Below are 26825 nucleotides of genomic sequence, written 5' to 3'. Positions count from 1 at the left end.
TTCTGTTTTGAAAAAATTATTGGATTTTAATGCTTTCTACGTTATCTTTTACCAGAGGTGCCAATAATTACATCTGGCGCTGAAACACCAATAAAAGTCAATGACGGTGCAACATTTTACATTATAACAGTCCTCCCTGTTGTAGACAGAAACAAATCCATGCATTTTTCATCTTTAGATGTTTTAATCTTTGTTGTAGATTTGGCACCATCTTTATATGAAATAAAACCATAAACACAACCTGCATCAAGGGTGTGATTCGTATTTTGAAGGTAAAATTCAAGTAACAGGAGGGAGGAAATTTCTCTCAATTTTACAGAAATGAAGCAAAAAACAAAAAAGGCCTGAACCACTAAAGGGATCACATCGTGTAAACAACCCTTACTGTTGTTCTTAAAAAATACAGAGATAGTATCAATAATTGCAATGATTTATAAACAATTGTTTCTTCATACAAGCTTATAGTAGCACTACACGTCATGTACCTGTCAGTGCTGTGCAACAAATATTCAATATTACTACTGATAATAACAATAATATTAACGATCATAACAAGTTATTGTAAAAATTAGCAAATGCTATTCAACTACCATGTAAAGGAAACGTTTCGACAGTGTGCTTTCTCTGCCGAAACGAACAAAAGGGAAGAAAGGGCTGCAGGGCCTGCAGGGTGAGAATCACGCTGCTCTCACAGAAATTGGCACTGTAACATACTGTACACTCTAAAAGACCGACAGTCCCTCGGAAAGAGAGGAAGCTGTCAAAAAGAGGAGGAGCGGGAAAACATGCAGGCCTCTGGTCCGGCATTAATGTCAAAGGCCGTGCCATTCACTCTATCGGACAGGCAAAAAATAAATAAGTAACCAGTCTCAGGAAACAGGCCCAGAAAATAAACAGGGAGGAAAACCCCTCCTGCAAATTGAAAGATAATACTCCAATTGGGAGCTACATGACCTCATAATGTCTCTTATTTGTAGGGGATGAAATAAACTGGAAGTGAATCAAAGAGAACACCAAAGCAAATGAATAATTTGTGTTTGTTGTGATAACCTTGAAAAAGTTACCTGATTGTTGTCACTGTGCCCTTTCATAAATTGATTCAATATAATTACTTGCAACAGAATTGGTTTGCAGCTTCCGCTCTCTTATTTTCAGTGCAAATTAAGGAATCTGTTTCTTTGTGCTTTCGGCGAATCCTGACGGGTGAAGTGCAGATGTTGTTTCAATTCAAAACTAAAGTCATTTTTTCATCAAGTACATGATGTTTAATATATTTATTCAGCTGGAGAAACACCTGAGTGGTCATTATTATGATGATGAACTTAGTTATCAACACCCTGGTGTAAATCACTGGTTTATAACTGAGCCATGTGACATTATCGCTTTGTTATACGAGTTAAAGTTTGTTAAAGAGACTCAAGTCTAAAACCGCAACTCATTTCAGTATTTTAAGCGCAAAACTATGTAAAGTCTAAAGTCTTTAGAGTGAGACTCTGTAATAGCAACCCTGTTTAGTCCGCTGGCTCGTTTGTCTACAAGGTTTGGTTCGTTTATGGAAGTGTGAATAAGTCATCAAACTCTGATGCTGTCCAAAAAAATGAACTCTGGTCCGCCTAAAAAGCTTGGTAGCGGTTTGAATGCAAGAGGACTGGAAACAGCTCCAAAAGCAGGAAGCAGGTTGTAGTACAATGCATTCTGGGTAAATACAACCAAAACAAACCTGAATGTTTAGTGCTATCTGGAGAAATGACTCGTGTTCTTTTACCAAATACAAAAGAGATATCTTACAACCGCTAACATCTGACACTACTCCATTTTTTGTTCATATTTCGTGAAAAAGGAGGTTACGTACAATGTCTTCTTCAGAGGTTTTCATGTAATTTCTTTCAGGGGTTCTTGGTGCAGCGCCACCATAGGTGAGATGGGGAACAGGTTCTTCAAAGGGTTTGGACCGGTTTATCTCAGTCAGTGGAGTATGAAATCTAAAAATTTAACAAATGTTGCTTCCCAATCAAACCAAGTCTAACAGATTTGGTTTGAGTTTAAGTCAAGTTTTCAGAATTTATGTTTATATCAGGTCTCACGTCGTCACAGGAAGAGTGTTCATCAGGTCTCTCGCCTTTAAAATTTTTGAATTTGTGAATGAATAAAACCATATGCTTTTATTGTGTCAATCCATGGATCAAAGTTATGTAATCCTTAACTCTATACTGAACTATGTAGGGTTTACAAGTTTTTATCCACTTCAATTTGAATGATTTAAAACCGTTTTGTAAAGCCTAAAAGGTAAATATGCACCAAGGTAAGGTATAAATTACAACATTATGCCTGAGGCACTGTGGAAAGAGTAGATAAGAAAGTATTTTCGCATTTTTTGAATAAAAATAATGGAAATGCTTTTATTTTGATAATCAGGAAGTGGCTAGAGTGAAGGTATACCAGAGCTAATAAATCAAGCTAATGTTTTCATTGGAATATTATGCACATATGATGTATTATGTGTCAGAACTACAGTCATATCAGCTTGTTTTAACCTCTAATTATAAGAATCCCAATCAGACTTGAGTCCCAGTCCATGAGTCCAAGTCAAATCTCAAGTTTAAATATATGAAGTTGCTTTTTGCCAGCTTGAGGGTCCAAAAAGAAAAGTTAACTTTCTGAGACTCTCCTGTCAGATTAAAGGGAGGCATCAAATTAAATTTCAATGTTGCTATAAAATCAAACTGCACCTCTCGTTAGAAAATTAATTAAAAACTTTGTAAACTTTGCTCTGGATAAAGTAAAAGGGGAAAACGTGATGTAGAAGTTTCAACAATGGGCAAATTTTCTGTTTCCTGAGGCAAGTTATGATCTAGCACAAGAAAATTCAAAAAGAAAAAGGAAAAAAACAAAACACATCTTTCATCTCATTAAGCACTGAGCAAGGCTGTTCTCTAACAACAAAGCAATAACAAACCTATTTAACAAGACATGGTAACGCTCACTGGGTTGCCAGTTCGGTGGCTGACTCCCCCAAAACCCTCAGCCACTAAGACAGAGCTGACCAGCAACAACAGAGTGTCCACCAGGCAAAACTCAACTCAACGCCTTTGTTGGCCAATAGCTTCAGGTGTGGTGAAGACAGAGAAGCCAGGCAACGCCAAGCCTGCACTCGTAGTAGTGGCGGCGGCTCATCAGAGGATGGTGCAGAAGAACTTCTTCTCCCGGAACGGGTTCTCAGAGGCGGGGACGGGAACGATGAGGGGGTCCTCGCGTGTGTGGGCGTCGCAGTACGCCATCAGGTCTGCAGCTGCTTTGGAGACCTGTGGTGTTGATGTAAAGGGAACAGATGTTCATCAAAATGTTAAGAGTTTCCATATTTACAGGAATCCATCTTCTATTTGACTTTTTAGCTGTCAAGTAGTCAGTTAAAATGATCCACTTTTTCCACTTCTGATACAAAAACAGATCTCTGAGGTTTAGTATCAGCTGATACAGGAGGTGAGTAGAATACCCAGAGCACTGCTTCAACATATTTCTACTCAAGTAAAAGTAAAAGTTTCCATCCAAGAAATTACTCAGTAGTAAACAGTATTTAGTAAAAAGTCTGATCAAAATATCAGTCATTTAATATTTAAAAATTTCATCATCAGACGGACCAAAGTATAAATGGACCATTACTAAAATGGAAATTTTAGTATTTTAAGGCCCAAAATGACAATAATTCAGATAAAAAAATAAATCAGGCAAAAGAAAATTTTTCCAAATCAGTCTCTTTCAATAAGAAATTTATGAATCTTTAGCCAAAACTGCATGTGTGTGTCTGTGTCTAGTGAATTTCTAGTTTAAAAAAAATGTTTGTTTTTCATTCACTGGGTAGAAAATACAGAAAAAAATGTAAATAAACTGCAACAAACCATCTTTCAAATGGTTAGTTAGAAGTCAGAAATTCTAAATATAATGTAAAATAAATAATAAAGCCACAGAGCTAGACTGATTACATCTACTCTTATGGATCTGGAACATCCTCAATGTTAATGGAAATAAATAAAAACGGTAATTAATGGAGAAAACTACAACTAACTGGAACTATATTGTGTGTTTATTAAACCAATTAAAACATACTGAAGATTTAATTAATCTACTTATTTCGAACTGAACACATAAACAGTTTACGTCAGCCTTTGGCAAATTACAGCATTTCATATTCCTCCTGGCGACAGAAAACACCAGTCAGTTTGTTGAATAAATGTTGTTAACCAAAGTATGAAAAAACTAAAACCTGCTACTATAACTAATAAAAACTAACCAGAAACAAAACAATATTCAACTAACACACTCTAAAAACTAATTAAAATTAACTGAATTAGATAAACAAAAAGTCACAACAAAATAAAACTAAACTATACTGAAAAACAGAACTGAACCTTCAGAGTCCCATAAAGACGGTTACAAAATCAGCCTTCTATCACCTGAAGAGCATTTCCAGGACTAAAGGACTAACGTCTCGACAAGATCTAGAGAAACTCATCCATGCGTTGCATTGATTACTGCAACAGACCTGATTGAAAAAAAAAAATCAATCGGACAGATCCAGAACCAACAGAAGCTCAGGGAGGAAATCGATCTTTTCACAGATTATCTGTCTCATAACAAACAGTCACGACATGATGACAGTTTTATAAAAGTTACACACCAGCTCCTTTAAAGGAAAAACCTGTAAAATGTGACCCTTGTCTTTATCCCATTAGTCGATTAATTGTCAGAATAATCGTTTAGCAAGCTAATCATTAGCTGCAGGACTGATCTTTTTACAGTACAGCCAGACTGTATGTGAGCGCAGGCTTCCACTTGGGAGCGGAGTGGGAGTTACAGGAGGGGAGGCGGGCGGCAAATGGAGAGCAGAGGAGCAGCTGCAGCGGAGGGACGGCCGGGGCCCGGGGATCCGCACGGAGCAGAGAGCCATCTGATCTCCCGCCTGCCACTTCACCTCACCCACTGCTGCTCTCAGGGGAGAATACATCACACAACGCTCATCATCCGGCCATGTGAAGCACTCGCTTTGACAACGATGCAGCACAAAGCCAAAAATATGATCAGCAACTGTTAGGACTTTAGAAATCAATACAGCCATTGTTGATGTTTTCTTTAAATGTTCAAGAATAATTTTATGTGCATTTGTATTGCAGACATATCTTCTCACTTAAAAGCGCTGATTTAAAGAGACGCATTTACTTTTAGTATACGATGGGTAATTTGTCAAGGTAGGGTGTCCAAAGTGCGGCATGGGGGCCATTTGAGGCCCCCGGATTGATTTTGTGCGGCCCCCAACTGGAATTTAGGAATGATAAAAACTTGGCTATTGAGGCTTTTTACTTTTGAATAAAATCAACAGGACAAAATAAATATTTAACAATAGGTAACACACAAAGTAATTGTCTTTCAGTAAATTACGCTTTTTAAATTTTCTTTAATTTCATAGCAAAGAGGATCAAATCTGCCCAGTGACTTTTACTCAATTGCAGACTTTGGTGCAGCTAAATCTGCTTTCTAAGTTAATTAAACTTGGCTAAATAAAATTCAAAGAAATAGTGATATAAATCCTGTTCCTTTTTCTGTTTTCTCCAACTAAGCTCAATATAATTAGCAAATAGGATCTCTTTTGTTTTATATGGTAAACATGTGACTGTGACATGTTTATTTTTTTCTCTTTATTCTGTTTAGTTTTGACCCAAAACCTTCAAGTATCTAAATATCAAGAAGAAATTTATTTTTCAGCATTATTTTGAGAACAAGCACGCATCTCAATCTTCCAAAAAATGACTTCATTTTAGAAAAAGTAAAACTGATTTCAGAACTACATTACAAAAAACCCATAAGACGTCTGTGGATGAGACGTTCTCAAACCTGAGCGATTTGAAGAAGTTTTGCAACATTTAGAGTTGAAATGAAAGAAACAAACCCTAGGGTTTCTGTCACACAAAATACAACAATCTTACAGCAAAAAAAAATCTGTTTGGGTGCTGGTATTGTTTTCTGAAAAACTAAAAATCTGCATCTGTACACAAAGTCATAACTAGATGAGCTAAATAAGATCCAGAACAAAGTCTGAAGTTTCCGGTTTTCTCTGCCTGAGTTCCCTTTGTTTATCTTCCAGCTCTAAATGTTGACGGAAACATAATAAATATGATGGATGTTTGTTTATGAAGAATTTCTGGGATGAGATTAAAGCTGGTTAATGAGAAGTCAGACATGATTCATGGTTAAATCCTACTTAATAAAAGATGGATTTACTAGAAGTAGCAGAGGGGATGTTTACTTTAGACAAATATGTTCATCGCTTAAGCAAAGCTAGACATTTAAGAAAACAAGAAGTGTTTCTGTATCTATTTAATGATTAATTGATTTTTTTTTTTTTTTATCTCCATGCTCATAGACCGTAAACGTTTTACCAGTTCGCCTTGCTTCGATCAGTGCACGCTCTCTTACTTTGGCATTTATGGATTTTGAATTGCTCTTCAGTGATCCGGTCCAGAAGTGATGTCACATTTATACCAGAACTATGAACTTAAACAGCTCAATACTTTTTTTTTATAACATGGAAAGCAAAGTGTTCTTCAAACAGACTCATTCAACCTAAAAAAAAAGTTGCATGAAAAAGTTTAACTTTTTGACGGCACAGTTTTTAGGAGTAGGAAGGAGTTTACGTGAAATTCAGAAGTGTTTTTTTTTTTTTGTGTTTATCACATTTTTCAAAACTGAAAATTTTGTAAGCATGTTCTTGGAAACTGACAAATGTTTGCTTTTATGGGATATGTGTCACAGACATGATGGTGCCAAATGTATAACACTTAAAAACCTGCAACGTTACCAGGAGTTTTTACAGTTTTAAAAGCCACTTTAGAAGCGACTCAGCCCACCAGTGAGGACCTCATCGTCCCAATAATTTGAACAGTGCTGCTGGCATCAAATTACCACTGGGTAGCCTTACAGATTTCACTGCAAAGAAGCAGATTGCAAGAGTTGTATCATCGTCACGCATGGCTAATAATCTGCACACTTCTGTTTTTTTTTTCCTGCTCTACAGTACCGTCGCTAGTTTCTTCCAGATGATCTGCTTTATTTTATTTCTGTCTGCAATGCTACACCTGCGATCTGTTTGCAATTTCTCTGCAGCTAAATAAAGCTCAGGAATCACAAATTATATTTGTGTGAGCGAAGGGTACAATTGCTTAAAGTGACAATAAAGAATTCCTAAGCTAAAGCTATAAAGCCGAAGACGCCGTCTGTCTACTTTCTGAAAAACCTCTGCTCAGTCCTTCACAAAGTGGAACTTTCACAGTCGTCTCCAAAAAAACAAAAAACCCAATTATTTTCATAATGAAACTAAATGCAGTAATTATATAAACTGCAGAGAGCAGGAGCCCCACAGGAGGAAAAGTGGTACTGCACTGAGGGTGTCATTAGGCCCAGACTGATTGTAATTACACTTCAGCCCCATGATGGAGGGAGAGTCCTTCTAATTAGCACTGATCACATTCCTTTGGCTGGCTGAGCAATTAATGAGAAAGTGGTGATCCCTGCTTCTTCCACTGATACCAACCTCCTCTCATCAGACCTCTTAATTAAGTTTAAGAGATCGCCAAAACGATCGTTGCAAAAATCTGTAATTTTGATGTTTTTATGGAGGAACAAAAACGCAAAAATTGAGGGTTTTGCTGAAGAAACTCAAGTGTTAAGACTAGTGGTGATATGCTCCTGCAGGTTGAAGGTTATGTAAACATAGATTTATTAAAACTGCAGTATGTTTTTTTTTTTTACATATTTGTGTTAGGAGGAGGGTCTTAGTGCTGTCAATCACTCTTGTGTACCCTTGTTGCTCTCTGCTACGTTATAGCTGGTTCCCCACACCAAAACCAATGTTCAGGTTAGTTACCATGACAACAGAGGACGACGGATAAATAATTTTCCTGTATCAAAATGTTGTTTCTCCATCATTAACACACTTTACTCTTGTGACAAATATGTGAAAAAACATAATTTTTTGTAAAAGTTACATACTGCAGTTTTAACGTAACCTGTCTACATTGGTGCCAGATGCAACCAAGTTAGTTGACCTGTGATAAAATTTCACTTTGAGGTTTTTTCATTTTAGTACACTTAAGGTACGACAGAAACAGGAATTCTGAACTAAAACTAGATCTAGTCAAATAGTATTTCTTTCACAGAAATGGAAAAAACATTGTTAAATTTGGTTCACCAAATTGTTTTTCAGCTACAATGCAATAGCTTCACCACAGTTGTGCAAATTCATTCAGTAACTCACTTCAGGCACGAACACAATGTGTGAAAATACGACAAAACAAGCAGCTGGTTCATCAAGCCGGCAGGCGACAGTCAAGTCACCGTCTAATCAACACTTCATTTTCACTTCGACGCACAAGTCTAGCAAAAGTTCAGCTCTATTCCTCATATCTACTCATATTGTTGTCGTTTTTTAAACAGTTGTGGATGCGTTCCGGCTCAACTAGGACGCTGTTTGCACAGTCAGCCTCGGGAAAGAGAGCAAAAGATTCCCGAAGCACAGGAGGAGCTTCTGAACGACATGATGACACGGTCATTTCAGCTGCACAACAAGCTCTTTATAACACATGTTAAGACCTTCTATCTAATAAACCAAAATTTCAAATGTCACAGTTATGAGACTGACCTTAACTTTAAAGAAGGAAATAAAAAAGCCTCTACTGTGTTATAAGCATTCATGTGTTTTTGCTTTATGTGGGAAGTTTGAACTTTGGAAATACAAAATGAGGAGAACCCAAAATTGTCCCAACATAAACAAAAAAACGGAGCTGGAAGTAGTTTGGAAAACATTTCAATTTCAATATTTTCAGCATAGGTATGATCTAATATTTAGTAATACTATTGTGATAACAACAACAAAAACACTATTTATTACTCTTTTTATAGGTAACTGTATGACTGTCTACATGATACAAATGTATTGTTCTTGAAAAACATTCCCATTTTAAACTGGTTTCTTGGCTTAAAAAACATCATCCTTTAACATCATTTAATAATATTTTCTATTTTTCTCATGTTTATTCATGATCTCATGGACCAAAAAGTGGAGAAAGTAGAAAAAAATACAATTAAAAATACAAAATTAAAAATACAAAATAAAAATACAATTTCCTGGTTTTGTTCGTTGTTTACCACCAATAACTAATTATATAACCTCTCACTAAATATTTAGTTACCTAAATATTTAACTTGTGAAATAAATATGGAATTTGGAACTCTGACATGTTTTTTTTTTTCCCTATGAAAGGCTAAATAAACCAAATTATTGCTGTTAATTTCTGACTGTGTAACTTTAAAAATAACACCAAAAATAGCAGAATCTGCCCAAAATCTAAATGTTTGCAAATCTAAAATTACACATTTACAAAGACATACGCAATGTTCAACATATATATATATATATATAATACATTTCTGTAACCACTTTTTAAGGGTTCTTCACACTTCAATACTCATCTGGTTTTTACTACTAATATAATTAATTTGAAGTTGAAGAATATCAGGAGGCTGTAAAGAACAAAAGATCCAGCCTTTCAGCATAAAGCAGGTACAAATTATGGATGATAACATATAAAGATTTAAGCATTTTTATTAATGCCGACCTCCAAATCTAAATAAACTAAGCTCATAATACTTACATGTACGAAGTAAAATGGATACAAAAAGAAAATGAAGACGGGAACTGACTCAACTATAGTAGCAATATTTCACCTAAAGAAAATGTAACGTGTCACCCGTTATTTAATCAAAACCTAACAAGACCAAAAGGAAGTGATTTTGGTCTTGTTAGTCATGTTGTTGACAGGCGAAAACATTCTTTGCCACATGAAATGTAGTCTAAAACGGTATCAGTATGAAGCGGAACAGGTGTTTAAGATGGGTTTAGCAGATACGGGCTATAGAGAAAGCACAGATATGATATCAGTTTTGTGTTTACACGACAAACGATTGCACCAAACGATGTGGCCAAAAAACCCTTCTTGCAGTTTTGCCCAGATGGAAAACAGTTAAATTGACATAAAGAAACATTTGTTCTTTTGTAAATGTCATGATTTCCTGACAACCACAGGAGCAGAAAACTTAAATCGTCAGAAGACGACATGCAGCTATCTGTTGTAGCCACAGAAACACGAGCAGGAGATTTTATTGGCTGGAATGGTTGCTAAGCGATGGTACTCCAGCAGAGAGGTTTGCAAGCATAAATTTATTCTGTGCAGAGAGGAAGTTTGTGCACGAGGAGATCCGAGAATATTTGAAAGAGAGCAGAAGTTTTGAGAGCAAAAAGATGAAATTCTCTTTGCTGAAAACTGAAAACAATCCGCTCTTGACTTCTAGCAGCAAAATTTCCCCATAAATAAATGCTTATGGGAAGAATGCTGCAAATTATAGATCCCGATAAAGGCAGAGCTAAAAGTAGCTTGCCACTAAAACCTAAAAACATCGTCGTCCTCGATACTCGTGCTTCATTTTATGGAAATCCAAACATGGAGAAGACTGAGACTCACAGGTCTTTGCTCTTTCAGCTCTCCATATGGCAGGTACAACTGAACAGTGTGAATCTTGTCATCATGCAATCTGGAAACTTGTACGCATCAGCGTCTGCAGACCAACCAACTGAGGAGCAACCCACAGCATCAGACATGTAAACAAATCGACATATGTGCGCAGAATGTGTCTGCGATTAGATATGAAAACGTCCCCACCTGGCAACCAATACTAATGTTTACCTTCAGTCAGAGAGCAAACTTACTCTTTCATTAGCAACACTGCAGCCATTATTTTCAAGGCAACCTCTCTCAATATTGGTCCAGTTAATTTAAACCCCAAAAAGTTATTTAAATAACCAAATTTTCCTTCAGCGCCTTCATTATTATATATACTAGAATGACAAATAACACAATGAATGTGTAATCAACAAAAGAATATCTTAGAGTGCGACGATAAGTCAAAAGTATCTCTTAGTGAATCAAATGTCTGATTAAAGTGGCTAATTGATGTTAAATAAAGCAAAATTGGAGCAGAGTAAAGAATAAAACAGTTGTTGTTCTGCAAGTTCCAACAATTTTAACCTGATAAATGGTGAATAGTGCGTGGAAACATCTCATTAGAAATGTATTCAATTGAGTGCAAAACAAATATTTAGCTTTAATAATCAGGTATTAGAGTAACTTTTCTGAACTTCTCCTGGTCAAAGTCATTTGTAGAGCTACAGCTGCTGTTAACTTTGTGTACTTTCTAATGTTTTATTTAAATACAAAGTACTTCCTGTCCATTTATTCTTTATTTAGCTGAGTGCCGTTCCTGTCTGATGCCATTTACTTTGTTTACTTTATTTCCATGATAAGTGTTTCTTGCTTATTGATTGCATGTTTAGCTGTTTCTCTTTGAGTTTCTGATAGGAACTTTGTTTTTTTCTTTACGGTTTTCTTTTATTGGAGAGTACTTGTCCATTACTTCTGAGATTAGCTAGCTGTTTTTTTTATTTTTTATTTTTGTTTCTCTCTACTGTCGCCACTGGATTTCTGCAAATTAAAGTGACAATTCTGCAAACGGCTATTCTTTGTAGCTAGTCTCTCATAAAATGACACAACATGTTAACCTGAGTGCATTGTAGTGCACTATGCTTACAATTAGTATCAGATAGAAATCTAGACCACCTTTAACTCTCAGTGTGCAAGAGGACTTTCGTGCATCTGAATCAAGAAGAGAAAAACCTGCACAAATGCTGAATCTGAACCCAAACACAACCAGTGTACCTTTATCCTGTCCATGCAGGCCTCCATCTTCAGCTGCTCCACTGCTTTCCTGGCTTGGGAGATGCTGGCTGTGCTGTTGTTGGCGATGCTGTCCTTCATGTTGTGCCTGTGACAGACAGCAGAGGTAGAAAAGAAAGTGAGCAGGAAACTCTCTGCCATGTCTCCAGCAGTCCGTTCCTACAAACCTGTTTATTCGTCTTGGAAAAGAGATTTTGTGCAGTGCAGTTTATTTTTGAGCAGCTAAATTTTAAGTATTTGCTACTTATTTAAAGTATTTAAAGTACTTACATTTGTAACATTCCCAAACCTGCTTCAATTGGATGGAATCTGTCTGCTCTTTGCCTAGCTTTCTCTTAAATATGACCTATTATGCTTCCATAAACAGATTAGAATCTGTCTACGGTCTACAAACAAAACATGTTCATTACTTTTTTTTGCACAAAATCATTCTTAGATAATGAAATTTCAGTCTGCTCACTTCTGCCATGACCCCTAGTTCAACGCCGCACATAAAAATGGCTCCAAACAGATGAACACCCACATCTTTGAAAAGCAGAAGATGCTTTTCAAAGCATCTTCTGCTTTGAAAAGCAGAAGATGCTTTTCAAAGCTGTGAAGAAGAATCCACTTGCTGGATTCTTCTTCACAACCAAGAAGAATCCAGCAAGTGGTTTCTGAATGGTAAGTCAGCAGCAAAACACTTGTCATTTCCAATGGCCATTGTACAGCACATACAGAATCCAAACGTCTTGGAGCTCAGCTTTGGTTGCTAGGTGATGATCTGGACTTCCTTGGGGTTGCTAGGTAACGGCGGATTGGAATGTGATTCAACAATCACGAGGTTTTTGAATCTGCTTGTTTTCCAGACACCAAAAAATACAAACTTATTGACAAAAAACAGCTGGATAGTTATTTTTAAGCCTCTGGGTTGTTTTTAGAAGCAATTGTTACCCAAATGGAAGTACAAAAACATGCAAAAATATTTATTTTCCACCATAGGTCCCCTTAAAACATGCCTTAATGCAGCTGCCCGACCTGTTCTGCTAATAAATAATTCTGAAATGGAAAGAAAAAAAATGGTTTCAACATGTTTTAGAATCAAAAATTTGAAAGTTTATTTAAATTCAGCCTCCTTTAATCTGATATCCCTAAAAACATCTTTATCCAAAACACTTTGCATGAAACAAAACTCACACTGCACATCACCCTGAACACGTCATCTTCACAGTGAAACATGGCGATTGTGGCATTATGCTGTGGGCTGCTTTATCTTCAGCGAGAACAGGAAACCTGTTCAGAGTTGATGTAAGGATGGATAGGTTGGTCTACTTTATTTATTTGTATTTATTTATAATTTGTTAGGGAGAATAGTTTTGAAGTGGTACAAAGCATAAGTATACATGCAGACATACACTGTAAAAACATAAAATACTCCTCAAGCCTCCACAAATCAAATTCAAATCAAACCAGGCGACAGAAGAGGAAAATAAAACTTAAAAATTAAATACGAAAATAAAAACATGAATAAGAAAATTTAAATAAAATATGTTATGGATATAACAAAGAGCAATACTGGAAGAAAACCTGTTAGATTTCCCCTAAACTTACAGCTAGAGCTCCAGTGGAGACGTTACTTGTGTGTTAGCATGGCCTAGTCAAAGTCCAGACCTAGATTCTACTGAGAATCTCTGACTAATTTTAAAAACTGATGTTCACTGGTTTATTCGTCCAATCTGATTAAGCTTGAGTTGTTTTGTAAAGAAGAATAGACACTGGATGAAGCAGTAATATGAGTGAATGCAACATTATTTGAAAAACTTTAGAAGACAATTAATCTGATTCCTCGGCCTAAAATCAGAAAAAGCTTTTTTTAAATTTTTTTAATCAAAGATAGTGAATCAGAATTATATTTACTTGATAAAGTTTTTGGAGAAAGAATGTATTTTTAGGAGTTATTTTACTATGCTGCACTTGAGTGACTTTATTATGAAGTACTGCTACTTTTACTTGAGTAAGCTTTCTGGATCCTCTTCCCAATGTGAGTAACTCAACTGAATGAAGAACAAACTTGTTTTAGTCAAACATTCACCAGACATGCACCAAAATGTCACAAGCTTCTTTGTATTGGAAGAAATTGCTTTGGAAAAATGTTTGCCTCATTTTGTTATTTTGTAATTAGGTTAAATTATATTAGATTTATTGTCAGCTCTATAAATAGTTTGTTTCTGAAAGCTGAGGGCTGTTCTAAACAGACAGTCCAGACACATAAAACTAGACAGAAGTTTGATCCGGGAAAGAAATAAAAAGGAAAAGAAAATACTGTTTTTCCATCTCTTTGTCTCTGGTTTTATATAATGATGTTATTTACAAAAATTACTTTCCACTTGGTCTTTAAAACACCAAAATCTTTATATTTTGATCCATCTGATTATGTAATTTTTAAATATTAATCCTCTTACGTTTTGATCAATTACTCGGTACACAAGTTTTAACTCTTATTTTATTTTTTGGATGGTTCCTTTTTACTTTTACTTGGGTAAAAAAAAAATATGTTGAAGTAGTTACTTGAGTACAATGTTTGGGTTACTCTGTCCACCTCCAGTCACCACTTTTGACAAGCAGTGACCAAGACTTGCTCTGGTTTTGACCCCCCTCAGCGCTGATTTGGCCCAGTTTGGCAGCAGCAGCAGCAGCAGCAGGGAGAGGAGGAGGCACCAAACCACAGATGTGTTTCATAAGGATGAAGACATGAAGCCTTCCACCAATGTGTGGTGCAGCCGGATGCATCCTGCCTTTATTTCTGCTTCACTTCCATCGTATGAAACCGAGATAAGTCAGAGATAATAAAGCAGATGGAAGATAGAGTGTTTCATTTCTAATGCATCGCCTTTTTTTTTTTTTTTTTTTTGGTATTTGTGAACAATTTGCAGCTTCTAATCACACACCCTCGCACGAAGCTATCAGGCCTACAGATCCCACTTCAATCCGCGCATCGTGAGGCTTCATCCGGCTGGATTTCAGCCTCTGATCGCCTGTGTGTCGTTTTATCCAAACGCACCGATGCTGATTGTAGAGTCAAATCTGTCAAAACGAGAAGCGGGCGCCTCTCCTTATTTCTAAGGAGACAAAAACAGAGCTGCGGCCCTGCTTGGACCTGAAAAGCCCACGCCACGAATCAGATCCAAAAAAATCTGGATTTAAGGACTAAAATGCTCGACTATAAGCAGACATTAAATCAGGCTTCCTACCTGAGACGTGCCAATGCTTTTCCAATTTGGAGAATTCCGGGTTGACTCCCCCCAACACACACACACACACACACACACACACACAGAATAAGGAGAAGAAGAAGAGGAGGATGTGTAGGAATAATAGAAAAAAAGGTGAAACGATAGGAGGAAATCCCAGCCTCGCTTCTGATCTGAAGGAGGAAAATCCGAGCGGGTTCTGATGCGATCCGAGCGGTCAGGTGTCGGTGCGCTCCACGGCTGGACCCGGAGAGATGTTACGCATGCAGTAGAGGGGGGAAACCTCGGTGTGACGGAGAGATCTGTGATGCACAAGCTGCGAGATCCGCGGACCAGGAGCTGCTGCAGCAGCGGCGGAGCGTTTCCAGTGGACAAACTGGCCCTAAACGCACCGCCTGCTACTCTAATTAGAAGCGGACGGGTTTGTTGTTCCCCTCCCTGATTTACCGCTCCAGAAGGCGGCAGAGATCTGCAGGCTTCCCCGTTTCATTTTTACATCAGCTTTGACATCACCGGGTCCTCCCCGCAGCAGCTGACGGGCCTCACCCAGTTTTAACGACGGCTCTCTTCACATGGATTAATAACTAGATTTTAATCATGCATTTGTTGATATCTCCCCGCTGGTAGAGATGCGTAACAAGCCTTAAAATAAATCCAACATTTAACCTGAGTACGTTAATTTGGTGTCTTTTTTTCCCCCCTTTTCAGCTCACCTGGGTGTGAGTCTGAGGGTCAGGTGGCTGAGAAAGAAAGCGGATTTAGTGTCTGATGAACCACTTTTATGTCGATTTAGTTTATTTTGGATCGCTATCAACTTTTAAGAGAGCCAGCCCACAGCACCACAGATGGTACATGGTGTATTTTCCCAATCTCAATCCTTTATTACGTCACAGAATCGCCTCAAGTTTTTATTGCTATCCATCCTTTTGACTATTCCAAAACAATGGCTCCTAATAACTTTTGCTAAAATGATAAAATATATATCTATGTTAGGAGCTGGCAATGTGTTCTTCAAATCATAGCACAATATTTTGTGTAATTTATCATGATATTGACTAAAGAGATGATTACAAAAGTATTTACAACTTCTTTTTGGTCATTTTTAGGCAACTTCATATCACTGCAACCGAATCTCTACATAAAATATTGCCCTGTATTTAATCATCATATTTATTGATGCTCTCATGAAACCAACAGTAGGCAGGAAATGGTATACATAATTTTAGATTGTTGCTATGATAAATCTGAATTCTTTTAAGAAAATCTTCACAATAACAGCACAATAAACGCATAGAAACCCAAATGTAAATACAAAATCGTGCTAAATCTGAATTTTGCATAATACACCAAACACTACAAGTACTAAATTAAAGGTTGGATTTGTTCTACTTGTTTTTTTTTTGTTTGTTTTTTTTGTTCAAAGCAAATTTAGAGTTTTTAAAGGCAGTGTCAATAAATCAGTTAATTTTCTCGTTCTTGTTCTTCATGCATAGAAATGGACACAATAAAAACAAGGTGTCGTCATACGTCTTCAGATATTTATATATATATATTTATATATTTATAATATTTATCACTTGGTTTGTCCATTCAGACACGCTCATATGTACACCAAAAAAAAAGAAGAAAAACAACACAGCCATATGCCAATCTGCACAAAAAAACACAATACAAACTAAGACATTGATCTTAAATTATGCATAGCTTAAGTTATTAACAGGAAAAATAAAACTTTCTTTTGTCACACGCAGCCTTATTTGACTTCCTCTCGCGTAACAAAACAAATTAGAAACTGAAAAACAAAACACTTTGATGCAGAGGAGAAGACAGAGGAGGATTTGTAGATAAGCGTTCGAGACGGTAAACAAGCAAAACAACGTGACACTTTCCCCAAGAGTCACTCAGGTAAAGTAAGACGAAGGAATGATGATTAATGAAGAAGACTTCCCTTTCTCTAAGACAAATCAACCTGTGAGGCATTTTTCCTTCATGCTGCATTCAACACAGAGGCAGGAGTTGTTTTTCAGGAGCTCTAAAAATAATAAAATAAGACATTTCTTGTGAGTGAGATATTGCTTCCAGGTATTTATTTATGTGCAGCATTGAATCACAGCCCCTGCTCACATTGAGACCACAGATTATTCTTGCTACTCTGACAAACAAACAAACAAACAAAAAGTGCTTCTGACAAATATTCGGCTTAAAGACAGCCAACATGTAAGTGCAGCGAGTCTGGTGGGAGTGTAGAGCGAAGACGTGTGGATCTTCTGGTGGGTTCAAAGGTCAAAAGGCCTGTCATTTCCCTGGATTGATCAGTGTAGTGTTTACAAAGTCTGAGAAAAACCTCAACATCATCTTCCATCTGAAACTCCCATCGTTAACGCTAAAAAGGGCCTAACAAGGACCAATTATTGTTACCATGGTTACGGTTTAAAAACATTACTGCAATGACGTTAAGTCATACTGTATTTTAAAGCCATCTGAAAAAGATGGCAGAGTAAAGCCACACAGAGCTGCCCCTCCCCTGCCTGTTGCTGCACACTGCCGGTCAGCTGACTGAAAGGATCAGAGAGAGAAACTGGAGATGTTACAGAAAACACAAAGAGTCGTGGAGTGAAAACAGAGGATCCTCCTGCGCCTGATATATCTACAGTAACTCATTTGAGGAGAATACACAGGAGCTGATAGCCTGACTAACTCCGAAACATCGAACTAAATTTAGCAGGTGGTTTATTCTGCATTTTTACCAAAACAGTAACCTTATACAGATTTTATTCTTAGTTATTTTTCTCTGGCTAAGACGCCAATTTCCTGATTTAAGATCTCATCTGCTAATAAAAAATTCAATTAATTTGGATTTTAAGGAAGATGAAGTATAAAAGAAAAGAAGAAGAAAAGGTTTTAGTTAGAGGTCACAGTTATAAAGCATGATTACTAGATTTATGCATTAATTCATTATATTTTTATTCAGCTACTGAATGTTTCTTTAGAGTTTGTAAACTGAAAATAGTGAGATCGCTCAGATTGGATGCATTTAATAAATAAAGCAAAAAATGATTAAAGCCGATTCTAATCTCTGGTTGACTGATCGATGTATCTCTAGTAATGTGCAATATTTTACTTTTAGCAGCAGCAGCTTCTCTGTTTTAAATAAAATTCAAATAAATCATGTTATTTTTGTTCTACTTTCTTGTAAAACCCTTAAAATCTCGATATTTCTCTTCCAGGTCATCATCATGCTGGCCCGGGTCTAGAATCAGATCAGATTCTGGTTCTCCTCCGTAAGCATTTAATGCTCTCTGAGTTTCAGAGCAAAGGACTGAAAGTACACTGCAAAAACACAAAATCCTACCAAGTGTTTTTCATCTGGTTTCTACAGCAAATATATTATTTTTATCTCATTTCAAGCATAGTAATTTTTCAACGTTTCAGCAAATGCCTTCTAGTTCTACTGGCAGATTATTTTACCTATAACATGGAAAAAGATATTTGAGGTAGAAATCAAACAAAAATGCTGTTGTGTTTTTGCAGTGTGGCTTTTTTTAACAGTTAAATCCAGCAAAAAAAAAAAAAAAAAAAAAAAAACATGGCATATGAGCTTCAGTTTTAAATAAATACATAAATATGAGGTTTACTAAACGCAAAAAGACATGTGCAGCCCAGGTAGGCGTTAAGACGGCGAGCTCATGACTGGAAATGTCATCTCTGCATTCAGAAAGTTAAGGTCAGCATCATCCTGGCATGCAGAAGTAGCACAGAACAACAGGCAGCACAAGGTGCAATTCATGGCATCCCGTCTCCCCTGCGGTTCCTCCTCTGAGCCGGGCCGCAGAACGAGGCGGGCCGGGCCGTGACACCGCTGTTCAGACCAGAGCGGGGCCGACAGCCGCCTCACGCAGAGCGGGACGCCTCCCGGTGTCAGGCACAAAGAGAGGAAACCGCGGCGTCAGCACGACACGCTCCAGCTCTGGCAGGAATCTGTCAGCAGCGAGGCGAGAGACACGGAGGGGCGGCGGGGGGAAGGGGGATCTTCACACTTTTTGGTTCCGGCTTTGCTCAGACAATAGCAGCGTACCCAGGAACAGATACAACAGAACGAAAAAAATACAATAAAATGGAAAACAGTTTAAAAAAAAAAAAAAAAAGGAAAAGAGGAGGAAAAAGTGTCTGTTGCAGCCGAAGATTCGTCCACTCCTCCAGTATTTCACTTTATAAATATAAATCTATTTACACATAACGCTCGCTTCATCTTGTTCTCTTAATGCTGGGTGTGGTAGCGTTTGCTCAGCTGGGGATGGAGTTATTTAAAAGTCAGGGCAGGTTCGGAGAGGCGGACGCCATGCTGACGCGTCCTTTCCTCCCCGTCAGTGCAGACAGGAGCAGAGGGAGGAGGATGAGGAGGAGCAGCAGGAAGGCGATCTCACTGGGAAGTGGACAGCGGTAAACATCAGACTCGCTCAGCCGGCCGCGTAGCTGCTCAGGAAGGAGTAGAACATGGGCAGCTTCATGCGCTGCTGGTCCCGTCGGCACCACGCCATCACCGTCCCCTCGCTGTTGGCCGTGTAGAGGTGGTGGCCGTCGCACGAGTACGTCAGGCTGCGGTCGCCAGGAGAGACGAGACGCGCATCAGCAACGCATTTATGAAGGAAACAGGAGGTGGAAGATCGCCGTGGTGCTTAATTACCTGATGATGGGTTTGCTTGACTTGGGGAAGGTGATTTCTCTGACTGGTTTCAAATCCCAAGTGCTCCACAACCTGGACGGAAGAAAATTCAATTAAATTTATTTAAATAGCGCCAGTTCACAACAGGTGTCACCTTGGGGCACTTTACATTAAAAATACTAAAAAATAATTTCACTTCAATTGTACATCCATCTGATTTTACTCACCTTTTTTCCTAATACAGAAATTATGAATGACTTGGGAAATATTTAAAAAATAGCATTTATTTCAATCCTCCCTTCTCTGAGTTGTCAGATGGAGGCTATGAGAATTTTTGTTTATTTACAAGAATATTAGCGGAAAAAAGATGGAATCCCTGCCAGCATGCGTAGGTGGGCCCCATGGGGAAAAGAAGGGCAGACCAGATGGGTCCCATATGGGTTTGTCCGCGGGTTCCATGATGGCCCCACATGGGTTTGCCCATGTAGGGCCACAGCCTACGTGGGGCCCTACATGGGCAAACCCATGTGGGGCCACCGTGGAACCCGCGGACAAACCCATATGGGACCCATCTGGTCTGCCCTTCTTTTCCCCATGGGGCCCACCTGGGCATGCTGGCAGGGATTTTACCAGAAGAACGTCTTAAAATTACAAGAAAAAAGTTGATTTAATGAGAAAAAAGGAGTTCTTATATAGTTACTACTTCATTCTCCTAATATTATGACTTTATTCTGGTAATATTATGACTGCATTCTCATATTATTTAGATTATTTTATCATATGACTTTATTCTGTCTGATATTAATCCAACTGCATTCTTGTAACATTATGACTTAAAAAAAAGATCTCAGCATGATCCTTATATTTTGTCACAGAGTTAACCTGAATTCAAAGTCCAAATAAACAGAAGGTGCTAAAAACCCTCGTGAATCAAGATGGCTGCCTTTGATGTGCTGACATCACCCCGAAATAATCCAGATTTTCCAAAAAATTAAAACATCAAAAGACAAAAATTAACTTAATTAATAAATACTCCAAATTAAAATCTGAATTGGTGGATTAACCTTCTGCATTTATAAATTTTATTTTTTACAGATTTTCGCCACATGGATCTACTTCATTACCTGACGACGCCGTTCTCCAGACCGCCAGCAATGACGTTGACGGAGACGCCCTCCGGCTGGTTGGAGAACGCCACGGAGCAGATGGTCTCCCTGCAGTGGACGTGACCAATCAGGTCTCCGTTCACCGTCCACAAGCGGAGGTCACTTCCTCCACCCTCTGCAAGAAAAATAAAATAAAAATGAAGAGAACCAATGATTCCAGACTCATCTGTGAAGCAACACACCGACGTCGCTGAACTATCGGGTCTCACCGGAGTTACAGACTGTAGCGATGTCACCCGTGGTTTCGCTCGCAGAGACGGCCGTCACTGGACTTTTGTGACCTGTGAGGCTTTGAACGTAACAGAGTCTGGAATAAAAAAATAAAAAGAAAGAGTTCAGAAACTAAACAAAGTGAGGCTTGGTTTTACTTTTAAAACCACGCTGACCTGTTGAGGTCCCAGAGGATGCAGGTGCCGTCGTTGCTGACACTAATGAGGATGCTGTAGGGTTTGCACACAAACAGGCTGGTGACTTCTCCTGTGTGTCCGTACAGGTGAACCTGAGACTCCACCTCCATCTCTGACGGCTGTAAAATAAAAATAAAGTGCAACTTATCCGCAAATTAACTGTTTTTTTTGTTTGTTTTTTTGCAGATAAATATTTAATTCAGTTATTTAAAGTTTCATATTTATGTTTCTATGCAAATTTTAAAATTTTTGTGTAAGTTTGTTTAGTTCTGCGTCTCTGTGCTGCCCTCTTTGGGTCAAACAGTGCCACTGCAGTTGAATGCTATATCTATTTGTTTAAAACGGTACCATTGTCGCCAACTTGTAGATATATTTAGTGACATTTCAGACACTGATGTCAAAGAAAGCAACAATTCTATCGGCTTTCTCTGGTTTATGAGAAACTTTGGCGACAAAAATGGAAAACACCGAAAGGAGTAATGCCATTACAGCAAGCAGTGAGTTCCTTAAAAGTTACGTTTAAGCTAGTTTTGTTGTTTCAAGGGTAACAAGATATTTGCTCTAGAAACCAAAAATACCTGTTAGCTTCCTCTGATTATATCATATTCCTGGAGTTGTTTTCTTTCCACCGGTATCTGTAGCTTTTATTTTGAGCAACCTGGTTTTAAGCCAACTTTCCATCATTATTTTCAACACAGTCCTTTTTTAAGCTAGCTGTAGCGTCGCACTTTGAGCTGACATCACGGCAAATAAACGGTCATTTACATGCAGTACCTCGCGGGCCATTAGGGGGCGCCTGCGGACGAGATCCACAGTTTGAGAAAGACTGGGTTTTATTTTTTTCGACACTAGGTGATTGGCTCCGCCCAGTTTGCTGGTATTTTTTAAAACTTGTCAGGGGTGGAGTTAGCTACTCTTTAACACGATAACAGATCATGCAGCGTCTGTAACTCAGCTCAGTATCAGATTTTTTTATTTGTATTTTTTACTTCTTCCCTGAAAAATGACTCCATTAATCAAAATTCAACAAGGCTCTGCAAGCGATCTAGTGCTGAAAAGCCCTTCAGACACACAGAAACAGGAAACCTCCACATAGTATCGGGCGCTGATGCAAGTCTGAAGGCCTCTCTGATGAGTGAACTGCAGGACCCCTAATCCCACTTAGAAACTCGCTGAAATGTGTTTCAAGGGCAGCAGTGATGTGACTAATGAAGCCGAGCGTTTGAGCACAGAGAGGCCGTCTAAAGAGAAAGGAGGGGATGGGGGACGCGATGGGCGTTCGTGCGGAGGAGGAAGGTTAGTGGGGGACATCGCCATGGAAACCTACTGTGGTGCTGGTGAAGCGGTTGCTGTAGGCGGTGATGACTCCGCACTTGCTGCCCGTAAATAGCTGGCAGCCATCGGGAACCCAGGCGCAGCTGGTCACCTGGAGGAGACAGGAAGTGAGAAACCTCCATGTTTGTTGGCTCGTCAGCGGTGTGAAAAAAAAATAATAATAAACAATCAAACACAACTGATTTTGATGAGTACGTTTAAAACCCAGTGATAAATGTTACATTTACCATTAATAATGGTTATTATTAATGGTTATCATCTACTAGGAATTCACTTAATCTCACTTAAACCAAACCATTTAATTATATTTAGTTTTTATTATAGTAAAATAACTATTTAATTATTTTATCAAAGTAAGTTGAATCCATTGGAAAACCTAATATAACAATAAAAAAAGGATAAAGTATCCATATATTATTTATATAATTTTTTAAAATTAATAATAAATAATCTTTGTATGCTATACTTAAAAAAACCCCATTATATTTTATGTTACATATTTCTATTTGCCATTATTTTCTATATTTTAGTTTTCACTTAGACTTTTAAATGCTTTTGTAATTTTTGATGTCAAAAAACCCAGATTTTGTTGATCAGAACGGATTTCTAGGATTTCTAAAAACAACAAAAGAGTGAAACATCCATATATTACGTATTATTTCTATATAGTTTTTAATAACTAAAGTGTAGTCTTAGTCTTATCTTTTTGATGACATACTTGTAGTTTTTAAAGAAAATACTATATATTTCATGTTACATTCCTATTTGACATTATTTACTTTAAAGCGTTTTGTCAAAAAAAATCTGATTTTGTTGAAAATAATTGATGTGTAAAACCAATAAAAATACTCTTCCTATGCATTATATTGGTTTACTATCTAATAAGAAACAGAAGATCTTTGTTATAAAATGTAATTTATAATATAATGTATGAAATGTAATCTGTAATCCTGATTATTCTGAGTTTTTGTGTACCTGGTGGAGCTGTGAACACTGAATGAAGTTGATGGGCGGCTCGCTCTGCTTGCTCTTCAGCCTCAGGATGTTGTCGGCGTAGCCCCAGCTCAAGATGGCCGACCACTGGATGTCTGTGCTGTGCATGCTGCGCACACCTGAGGAGCAGAGAGAGCGAGGCGTCAGGCGGATGCTGCGGTTCGAGTCCTGACGCGCGCTGCGACTCTTCCTCACCCTGCTCCTTGCTGTAGATCATCATGAGGCAGAAGCTGCGGGACAGACCGCAGATGGCGCGGGTCGGCAGGGCCAGCAGGGATCCGAACCGCTCTCCGTGCGGCTGACTGAAACACACCACCGGATCTGGAGCAGACGGCGAGCCGACGTACTCGCCCCACTTCAGACCTTTGATCCAGGGCAGCGGGCTCTGAGGAAGATGAGGAGGAGGAATGCTTCACACCAACTGACTATGAGCGGGCGATAACGCCAAATCTCAAATTACTTTCATCCATTTTTAATAATTTTTTTTCTTGTTTTCCCTTCTGAAAACAGAAAATACAAATCACAAAAGATGTTTTCAAAAAATAGCTTTAATCAAAATTGTACAAGGGTGTACTAGGGTCATTTTAGAAAGAAAAAAAAAAGTGCAAGAAGATATTTGCACTAGAAATTTCCCCCCCAAAATCTCAAAAACTTTGAGATCAATCTCAGAAATCTTTTTATGAAAACCTTGCAAATTCCTGAAAGGTTGATAATTTGCTAGAAAAAAAACTCAGAACTTTTTTAGTTTCACCTCAGAAAGTGCTTCAAAAGTCGACTTTAGTGTACAAAATTTTCGATTTTTGACATTCAGAGAAGTTCCAAAATTTGAAAATTGTAGACATTTGAAATTCAAAAATTTTCATTTTTTTCAAAAGAAATTTTCTGAGATTAAATCTAAAAATTTCTGAGTTTGTGTCTAATAAATTCTGGATTTTTCAAGATCAGAAATTTCCTTGCTTCTTCTAGAAATTATTCTCAATTTTTTAAATTTATTTGCTCAAATTTACTGCTTTTTGTGGTGATCCTGGGTGCTCGGGTGGTTTTCCTGCTGCTTCTCGCTCCTTCCACCAGGGGCCGCCTGGTGGATGATCTCTGGTGGGCGTGACCAGGGACGCTGGGATCCTCACACCTGTCGGAGATTTTCTCATCTCCGAAGAGGTTTAAGAGTGGAGTCAACCAACACATCGATGCCAGATTGTTAACCAGTAATGGTACTGTAGGCCACCACTAGAGCAGTTTGTGATTCTTCTGAGAACCTTCCAGTGACACCTGTTGTGTTTACTCGTTTCCAGACAACCTCCTCGAGACGTCCTGGGCCACCCCCCCCCGAGGCTTTGAGTTCCTGGCTGTACCTGACCCTCTTACCCCTCGCCGGTTGCCCTCCTCGATCTGCCCCGGTAAGCTGAGGCCCGCAGCTGTCCGCCCTCTGACGCCGTCTGCTGTTTTCCCCCCTACACCGGCTGGTCCGCAGCAGATTGCCCCACCCGAAACGACCCAGGAAATACCAGTATCCACCCCCGCTTACCTACCGCCTGACAGTAAGATCGGTCCCGCTCATTCAGAACCCGGACATCCACAGACCTTTACTCATCACTCATCCTCTCTTCCAGCCCGTTCCTGCTGCCGAGTTCCTTGAACCCTGCTGAAGCTCTATTGTTTTGTTGTTTTTTTTCATTAAACATCTTTTACTGATCCTTGGTTCTCTTGTTTCTGCATGTGGGTCAAAAAGTTACCTCCCAGCATGACACTTTTTTAAAAATTTGCATTGGCCTTAATATGCCGTCGTACAATCGACCCTTTTGTGGACAACGGAGTATTAGAAACAGGCTGTGAATTTTTATTGGATTCTGAGAATATAGTCAATATTTTTATTTTTATACAAAATGTTCACTGTAAATCACACTACTTTTATCTCTATATTGAATTCTATCATAAATCATAGATTATGTATGTTGTTCTGCACGTTAGATGCGACTCATTGTGATTTAATGTTATTTAACCTGTAAAAATTTGCTCTTTGGATAAATCTGGCATATTTATATGATGTATTCATTTTGATTAATACGCATTATCCCCTTTATGGAATTAATAATTCATAATATCAGCAGAAAAAAGTCACAATTTTGCTCAAACGTATTAAAATTAAGAGAAAAAATTAATTTGCTTTCAAACTCTGTAAAACCAATACAAAGGTATTACTTCACAACATGGTTTCAAATATGTGTATCAATGCATATTAACGTATATTTGAACTATTAAAATGGGCGGTTTTAAGTGTTTTTAAAGGGGACTAAAGTATTCGCAGGCAGCTGTGGTCCCTTCCCTCCACAAACACGACTTAAACTGATCAATACTTAATAGATTACATTAAGATGGACTCACTTTACTATGTAAGTGATGACCGAACTCAATCGGTTCAACTGGATAAGTGGTATCTGAGTAAATCCAAATGTACGCCACACTTTTCAGATTTCATTTGCGATGAATGACTTTCCATCTGCTCCTCAGTTTTGCATTCACGGGAACTTTACCGGGCAGACGATCTCCTTCGCGTGTTCCCGCGTCTCCCTGAAGGCGAGCTGAACCAGGAGCCCCATGGCTGCTGGGAGCTCTCCCTCCATCATGAGCTTCGGGGCGGTTCTGCTGATGTGAGTGGCGCTGAAGAGCTGCCTGGGCGTCTGGCCGTACGTCTTGATCATCGTCTCCAATGCCCGTCGCTGAACCGGGTCTTCCACAGCCGACACGTCCATGCCAAAATAAGTCTGGAGGAACAACGCACATATTGGCAACATGATAAATGGATTCTCCAGCAGAACGCACTGCAAAAACTCAAAAAATTACCAAGTGTTTTTAGACACAACTAACTTACAAGTAACTTTTCAGCAAGATATAGGACAGGGGTGTCAAACTAATTTTCAATTTGAGCCGTATCAAAAATCTGAATGTTCTTAAAGGGCCGGTTGTGCCACAATGTATTGATAAAACCAATTAAACTGCTAAAGTATCAATAAATAGCTGTTCCTCCAGGATTTTATGATTGTCTTAGTGGTTTCTGCAATCAAAATGACAGATTTTGTGGCGCCAATTTAGAAATGTTGATATTTGCGTTAATGTATGACGTTAAATGTAACTTTTTATCACTCACCTTATCAATCACAGACTATAACTTGACATCAAGCAAGGCAAAATTGGTC

The 26825-nt window shown here is 38.3% G+C and overlaps 2 protein-coding genes across 2 annotated transcripts in view; both read right to left on the bottom strand.

Moving 5' to 3' along the window:
- Nucleotides 1–418: 418 nt before the first annotated feature.
- On the bottom strand, nt 419–15722 carry gng4 (G protein subunit gamma 4). The gene is made up of 3 exons (XM_015036244.1): nt 15068–15722; nt 11820–11925; nt 419–3302 (listed from the first exon to the last, which is right to left on the bottom strand). Exons 2-3 carry the CDS (start codon nt 11916–11918, stop codon nt 3174–3176), a joined length of 228 nt encoding a protein of 75 aa, XP_014891730.1. The 5' UTR covers nt 11919–11925; nt 15068–15722; the 3' UTR covers nt 419–3173.
- Nucleotides 15723–18668: 2946 nt separating this feature from the next.
- The window catches only part of lyst (lysosomal trafficking regulator), a gene marked incomplete at its 5' end in the record, with an annotated part of 59652 nt that continues 51495 nt past the window's right edge, over nt 18669–26825 (bottom strand). Inside the window, 9 exons of the mRNA XM_015036242.1 lie at nt 18669–19663; nt 19752–19823; nt 20855–21011; nt 21106–21203; nt 21283–21422; nt 22631–22729; nt 23614–23750; nt 23827–24016; nt 26163–26393. Coding sequence (XP_014891728.1) covers nt 19525–19663; nt 19752–19823; nt 20855–21011; nt 21106–21203; nt 21283–21422; nt 22631–22729; nt 23614–23750; nt 23827–24016; nt 26163–26393 — 1263 coding nt within the window. The remainder of the gene's footprint in view (nt 19664–19751; nt 19824–20854; nt 21012–21105; nt 21204–21282; nt 21423–22630; nt 22730–23613; nt 23751–23826; nt 24017–26162; nt 26394–26825) is intronic.

Source organism: Poecilia latipinna, unplaced genomic scaffold (genome assembly GCF_001443285.1).
Source record: "Poecilia latipinna isolate Pla-1442-1.1 unplaced genomic scaffold, P_latipinna-1.0 Scaffold362, whole genome shotgun sequence".
In the NCBI taxonomy this organism is placed as follows: domain Eukaryota; kingdom Metazoa; phylum Chordata; class Actinopteri; order Cyprinodontiformes; family Poeciliidae; genus Poecilia; species Poecilia latipinna.
The sequence above is the reverse complement of the archived record's forward strand: the minus strand, read 5'-3'. Positions and strand labels throughout refer to the sequence as shown.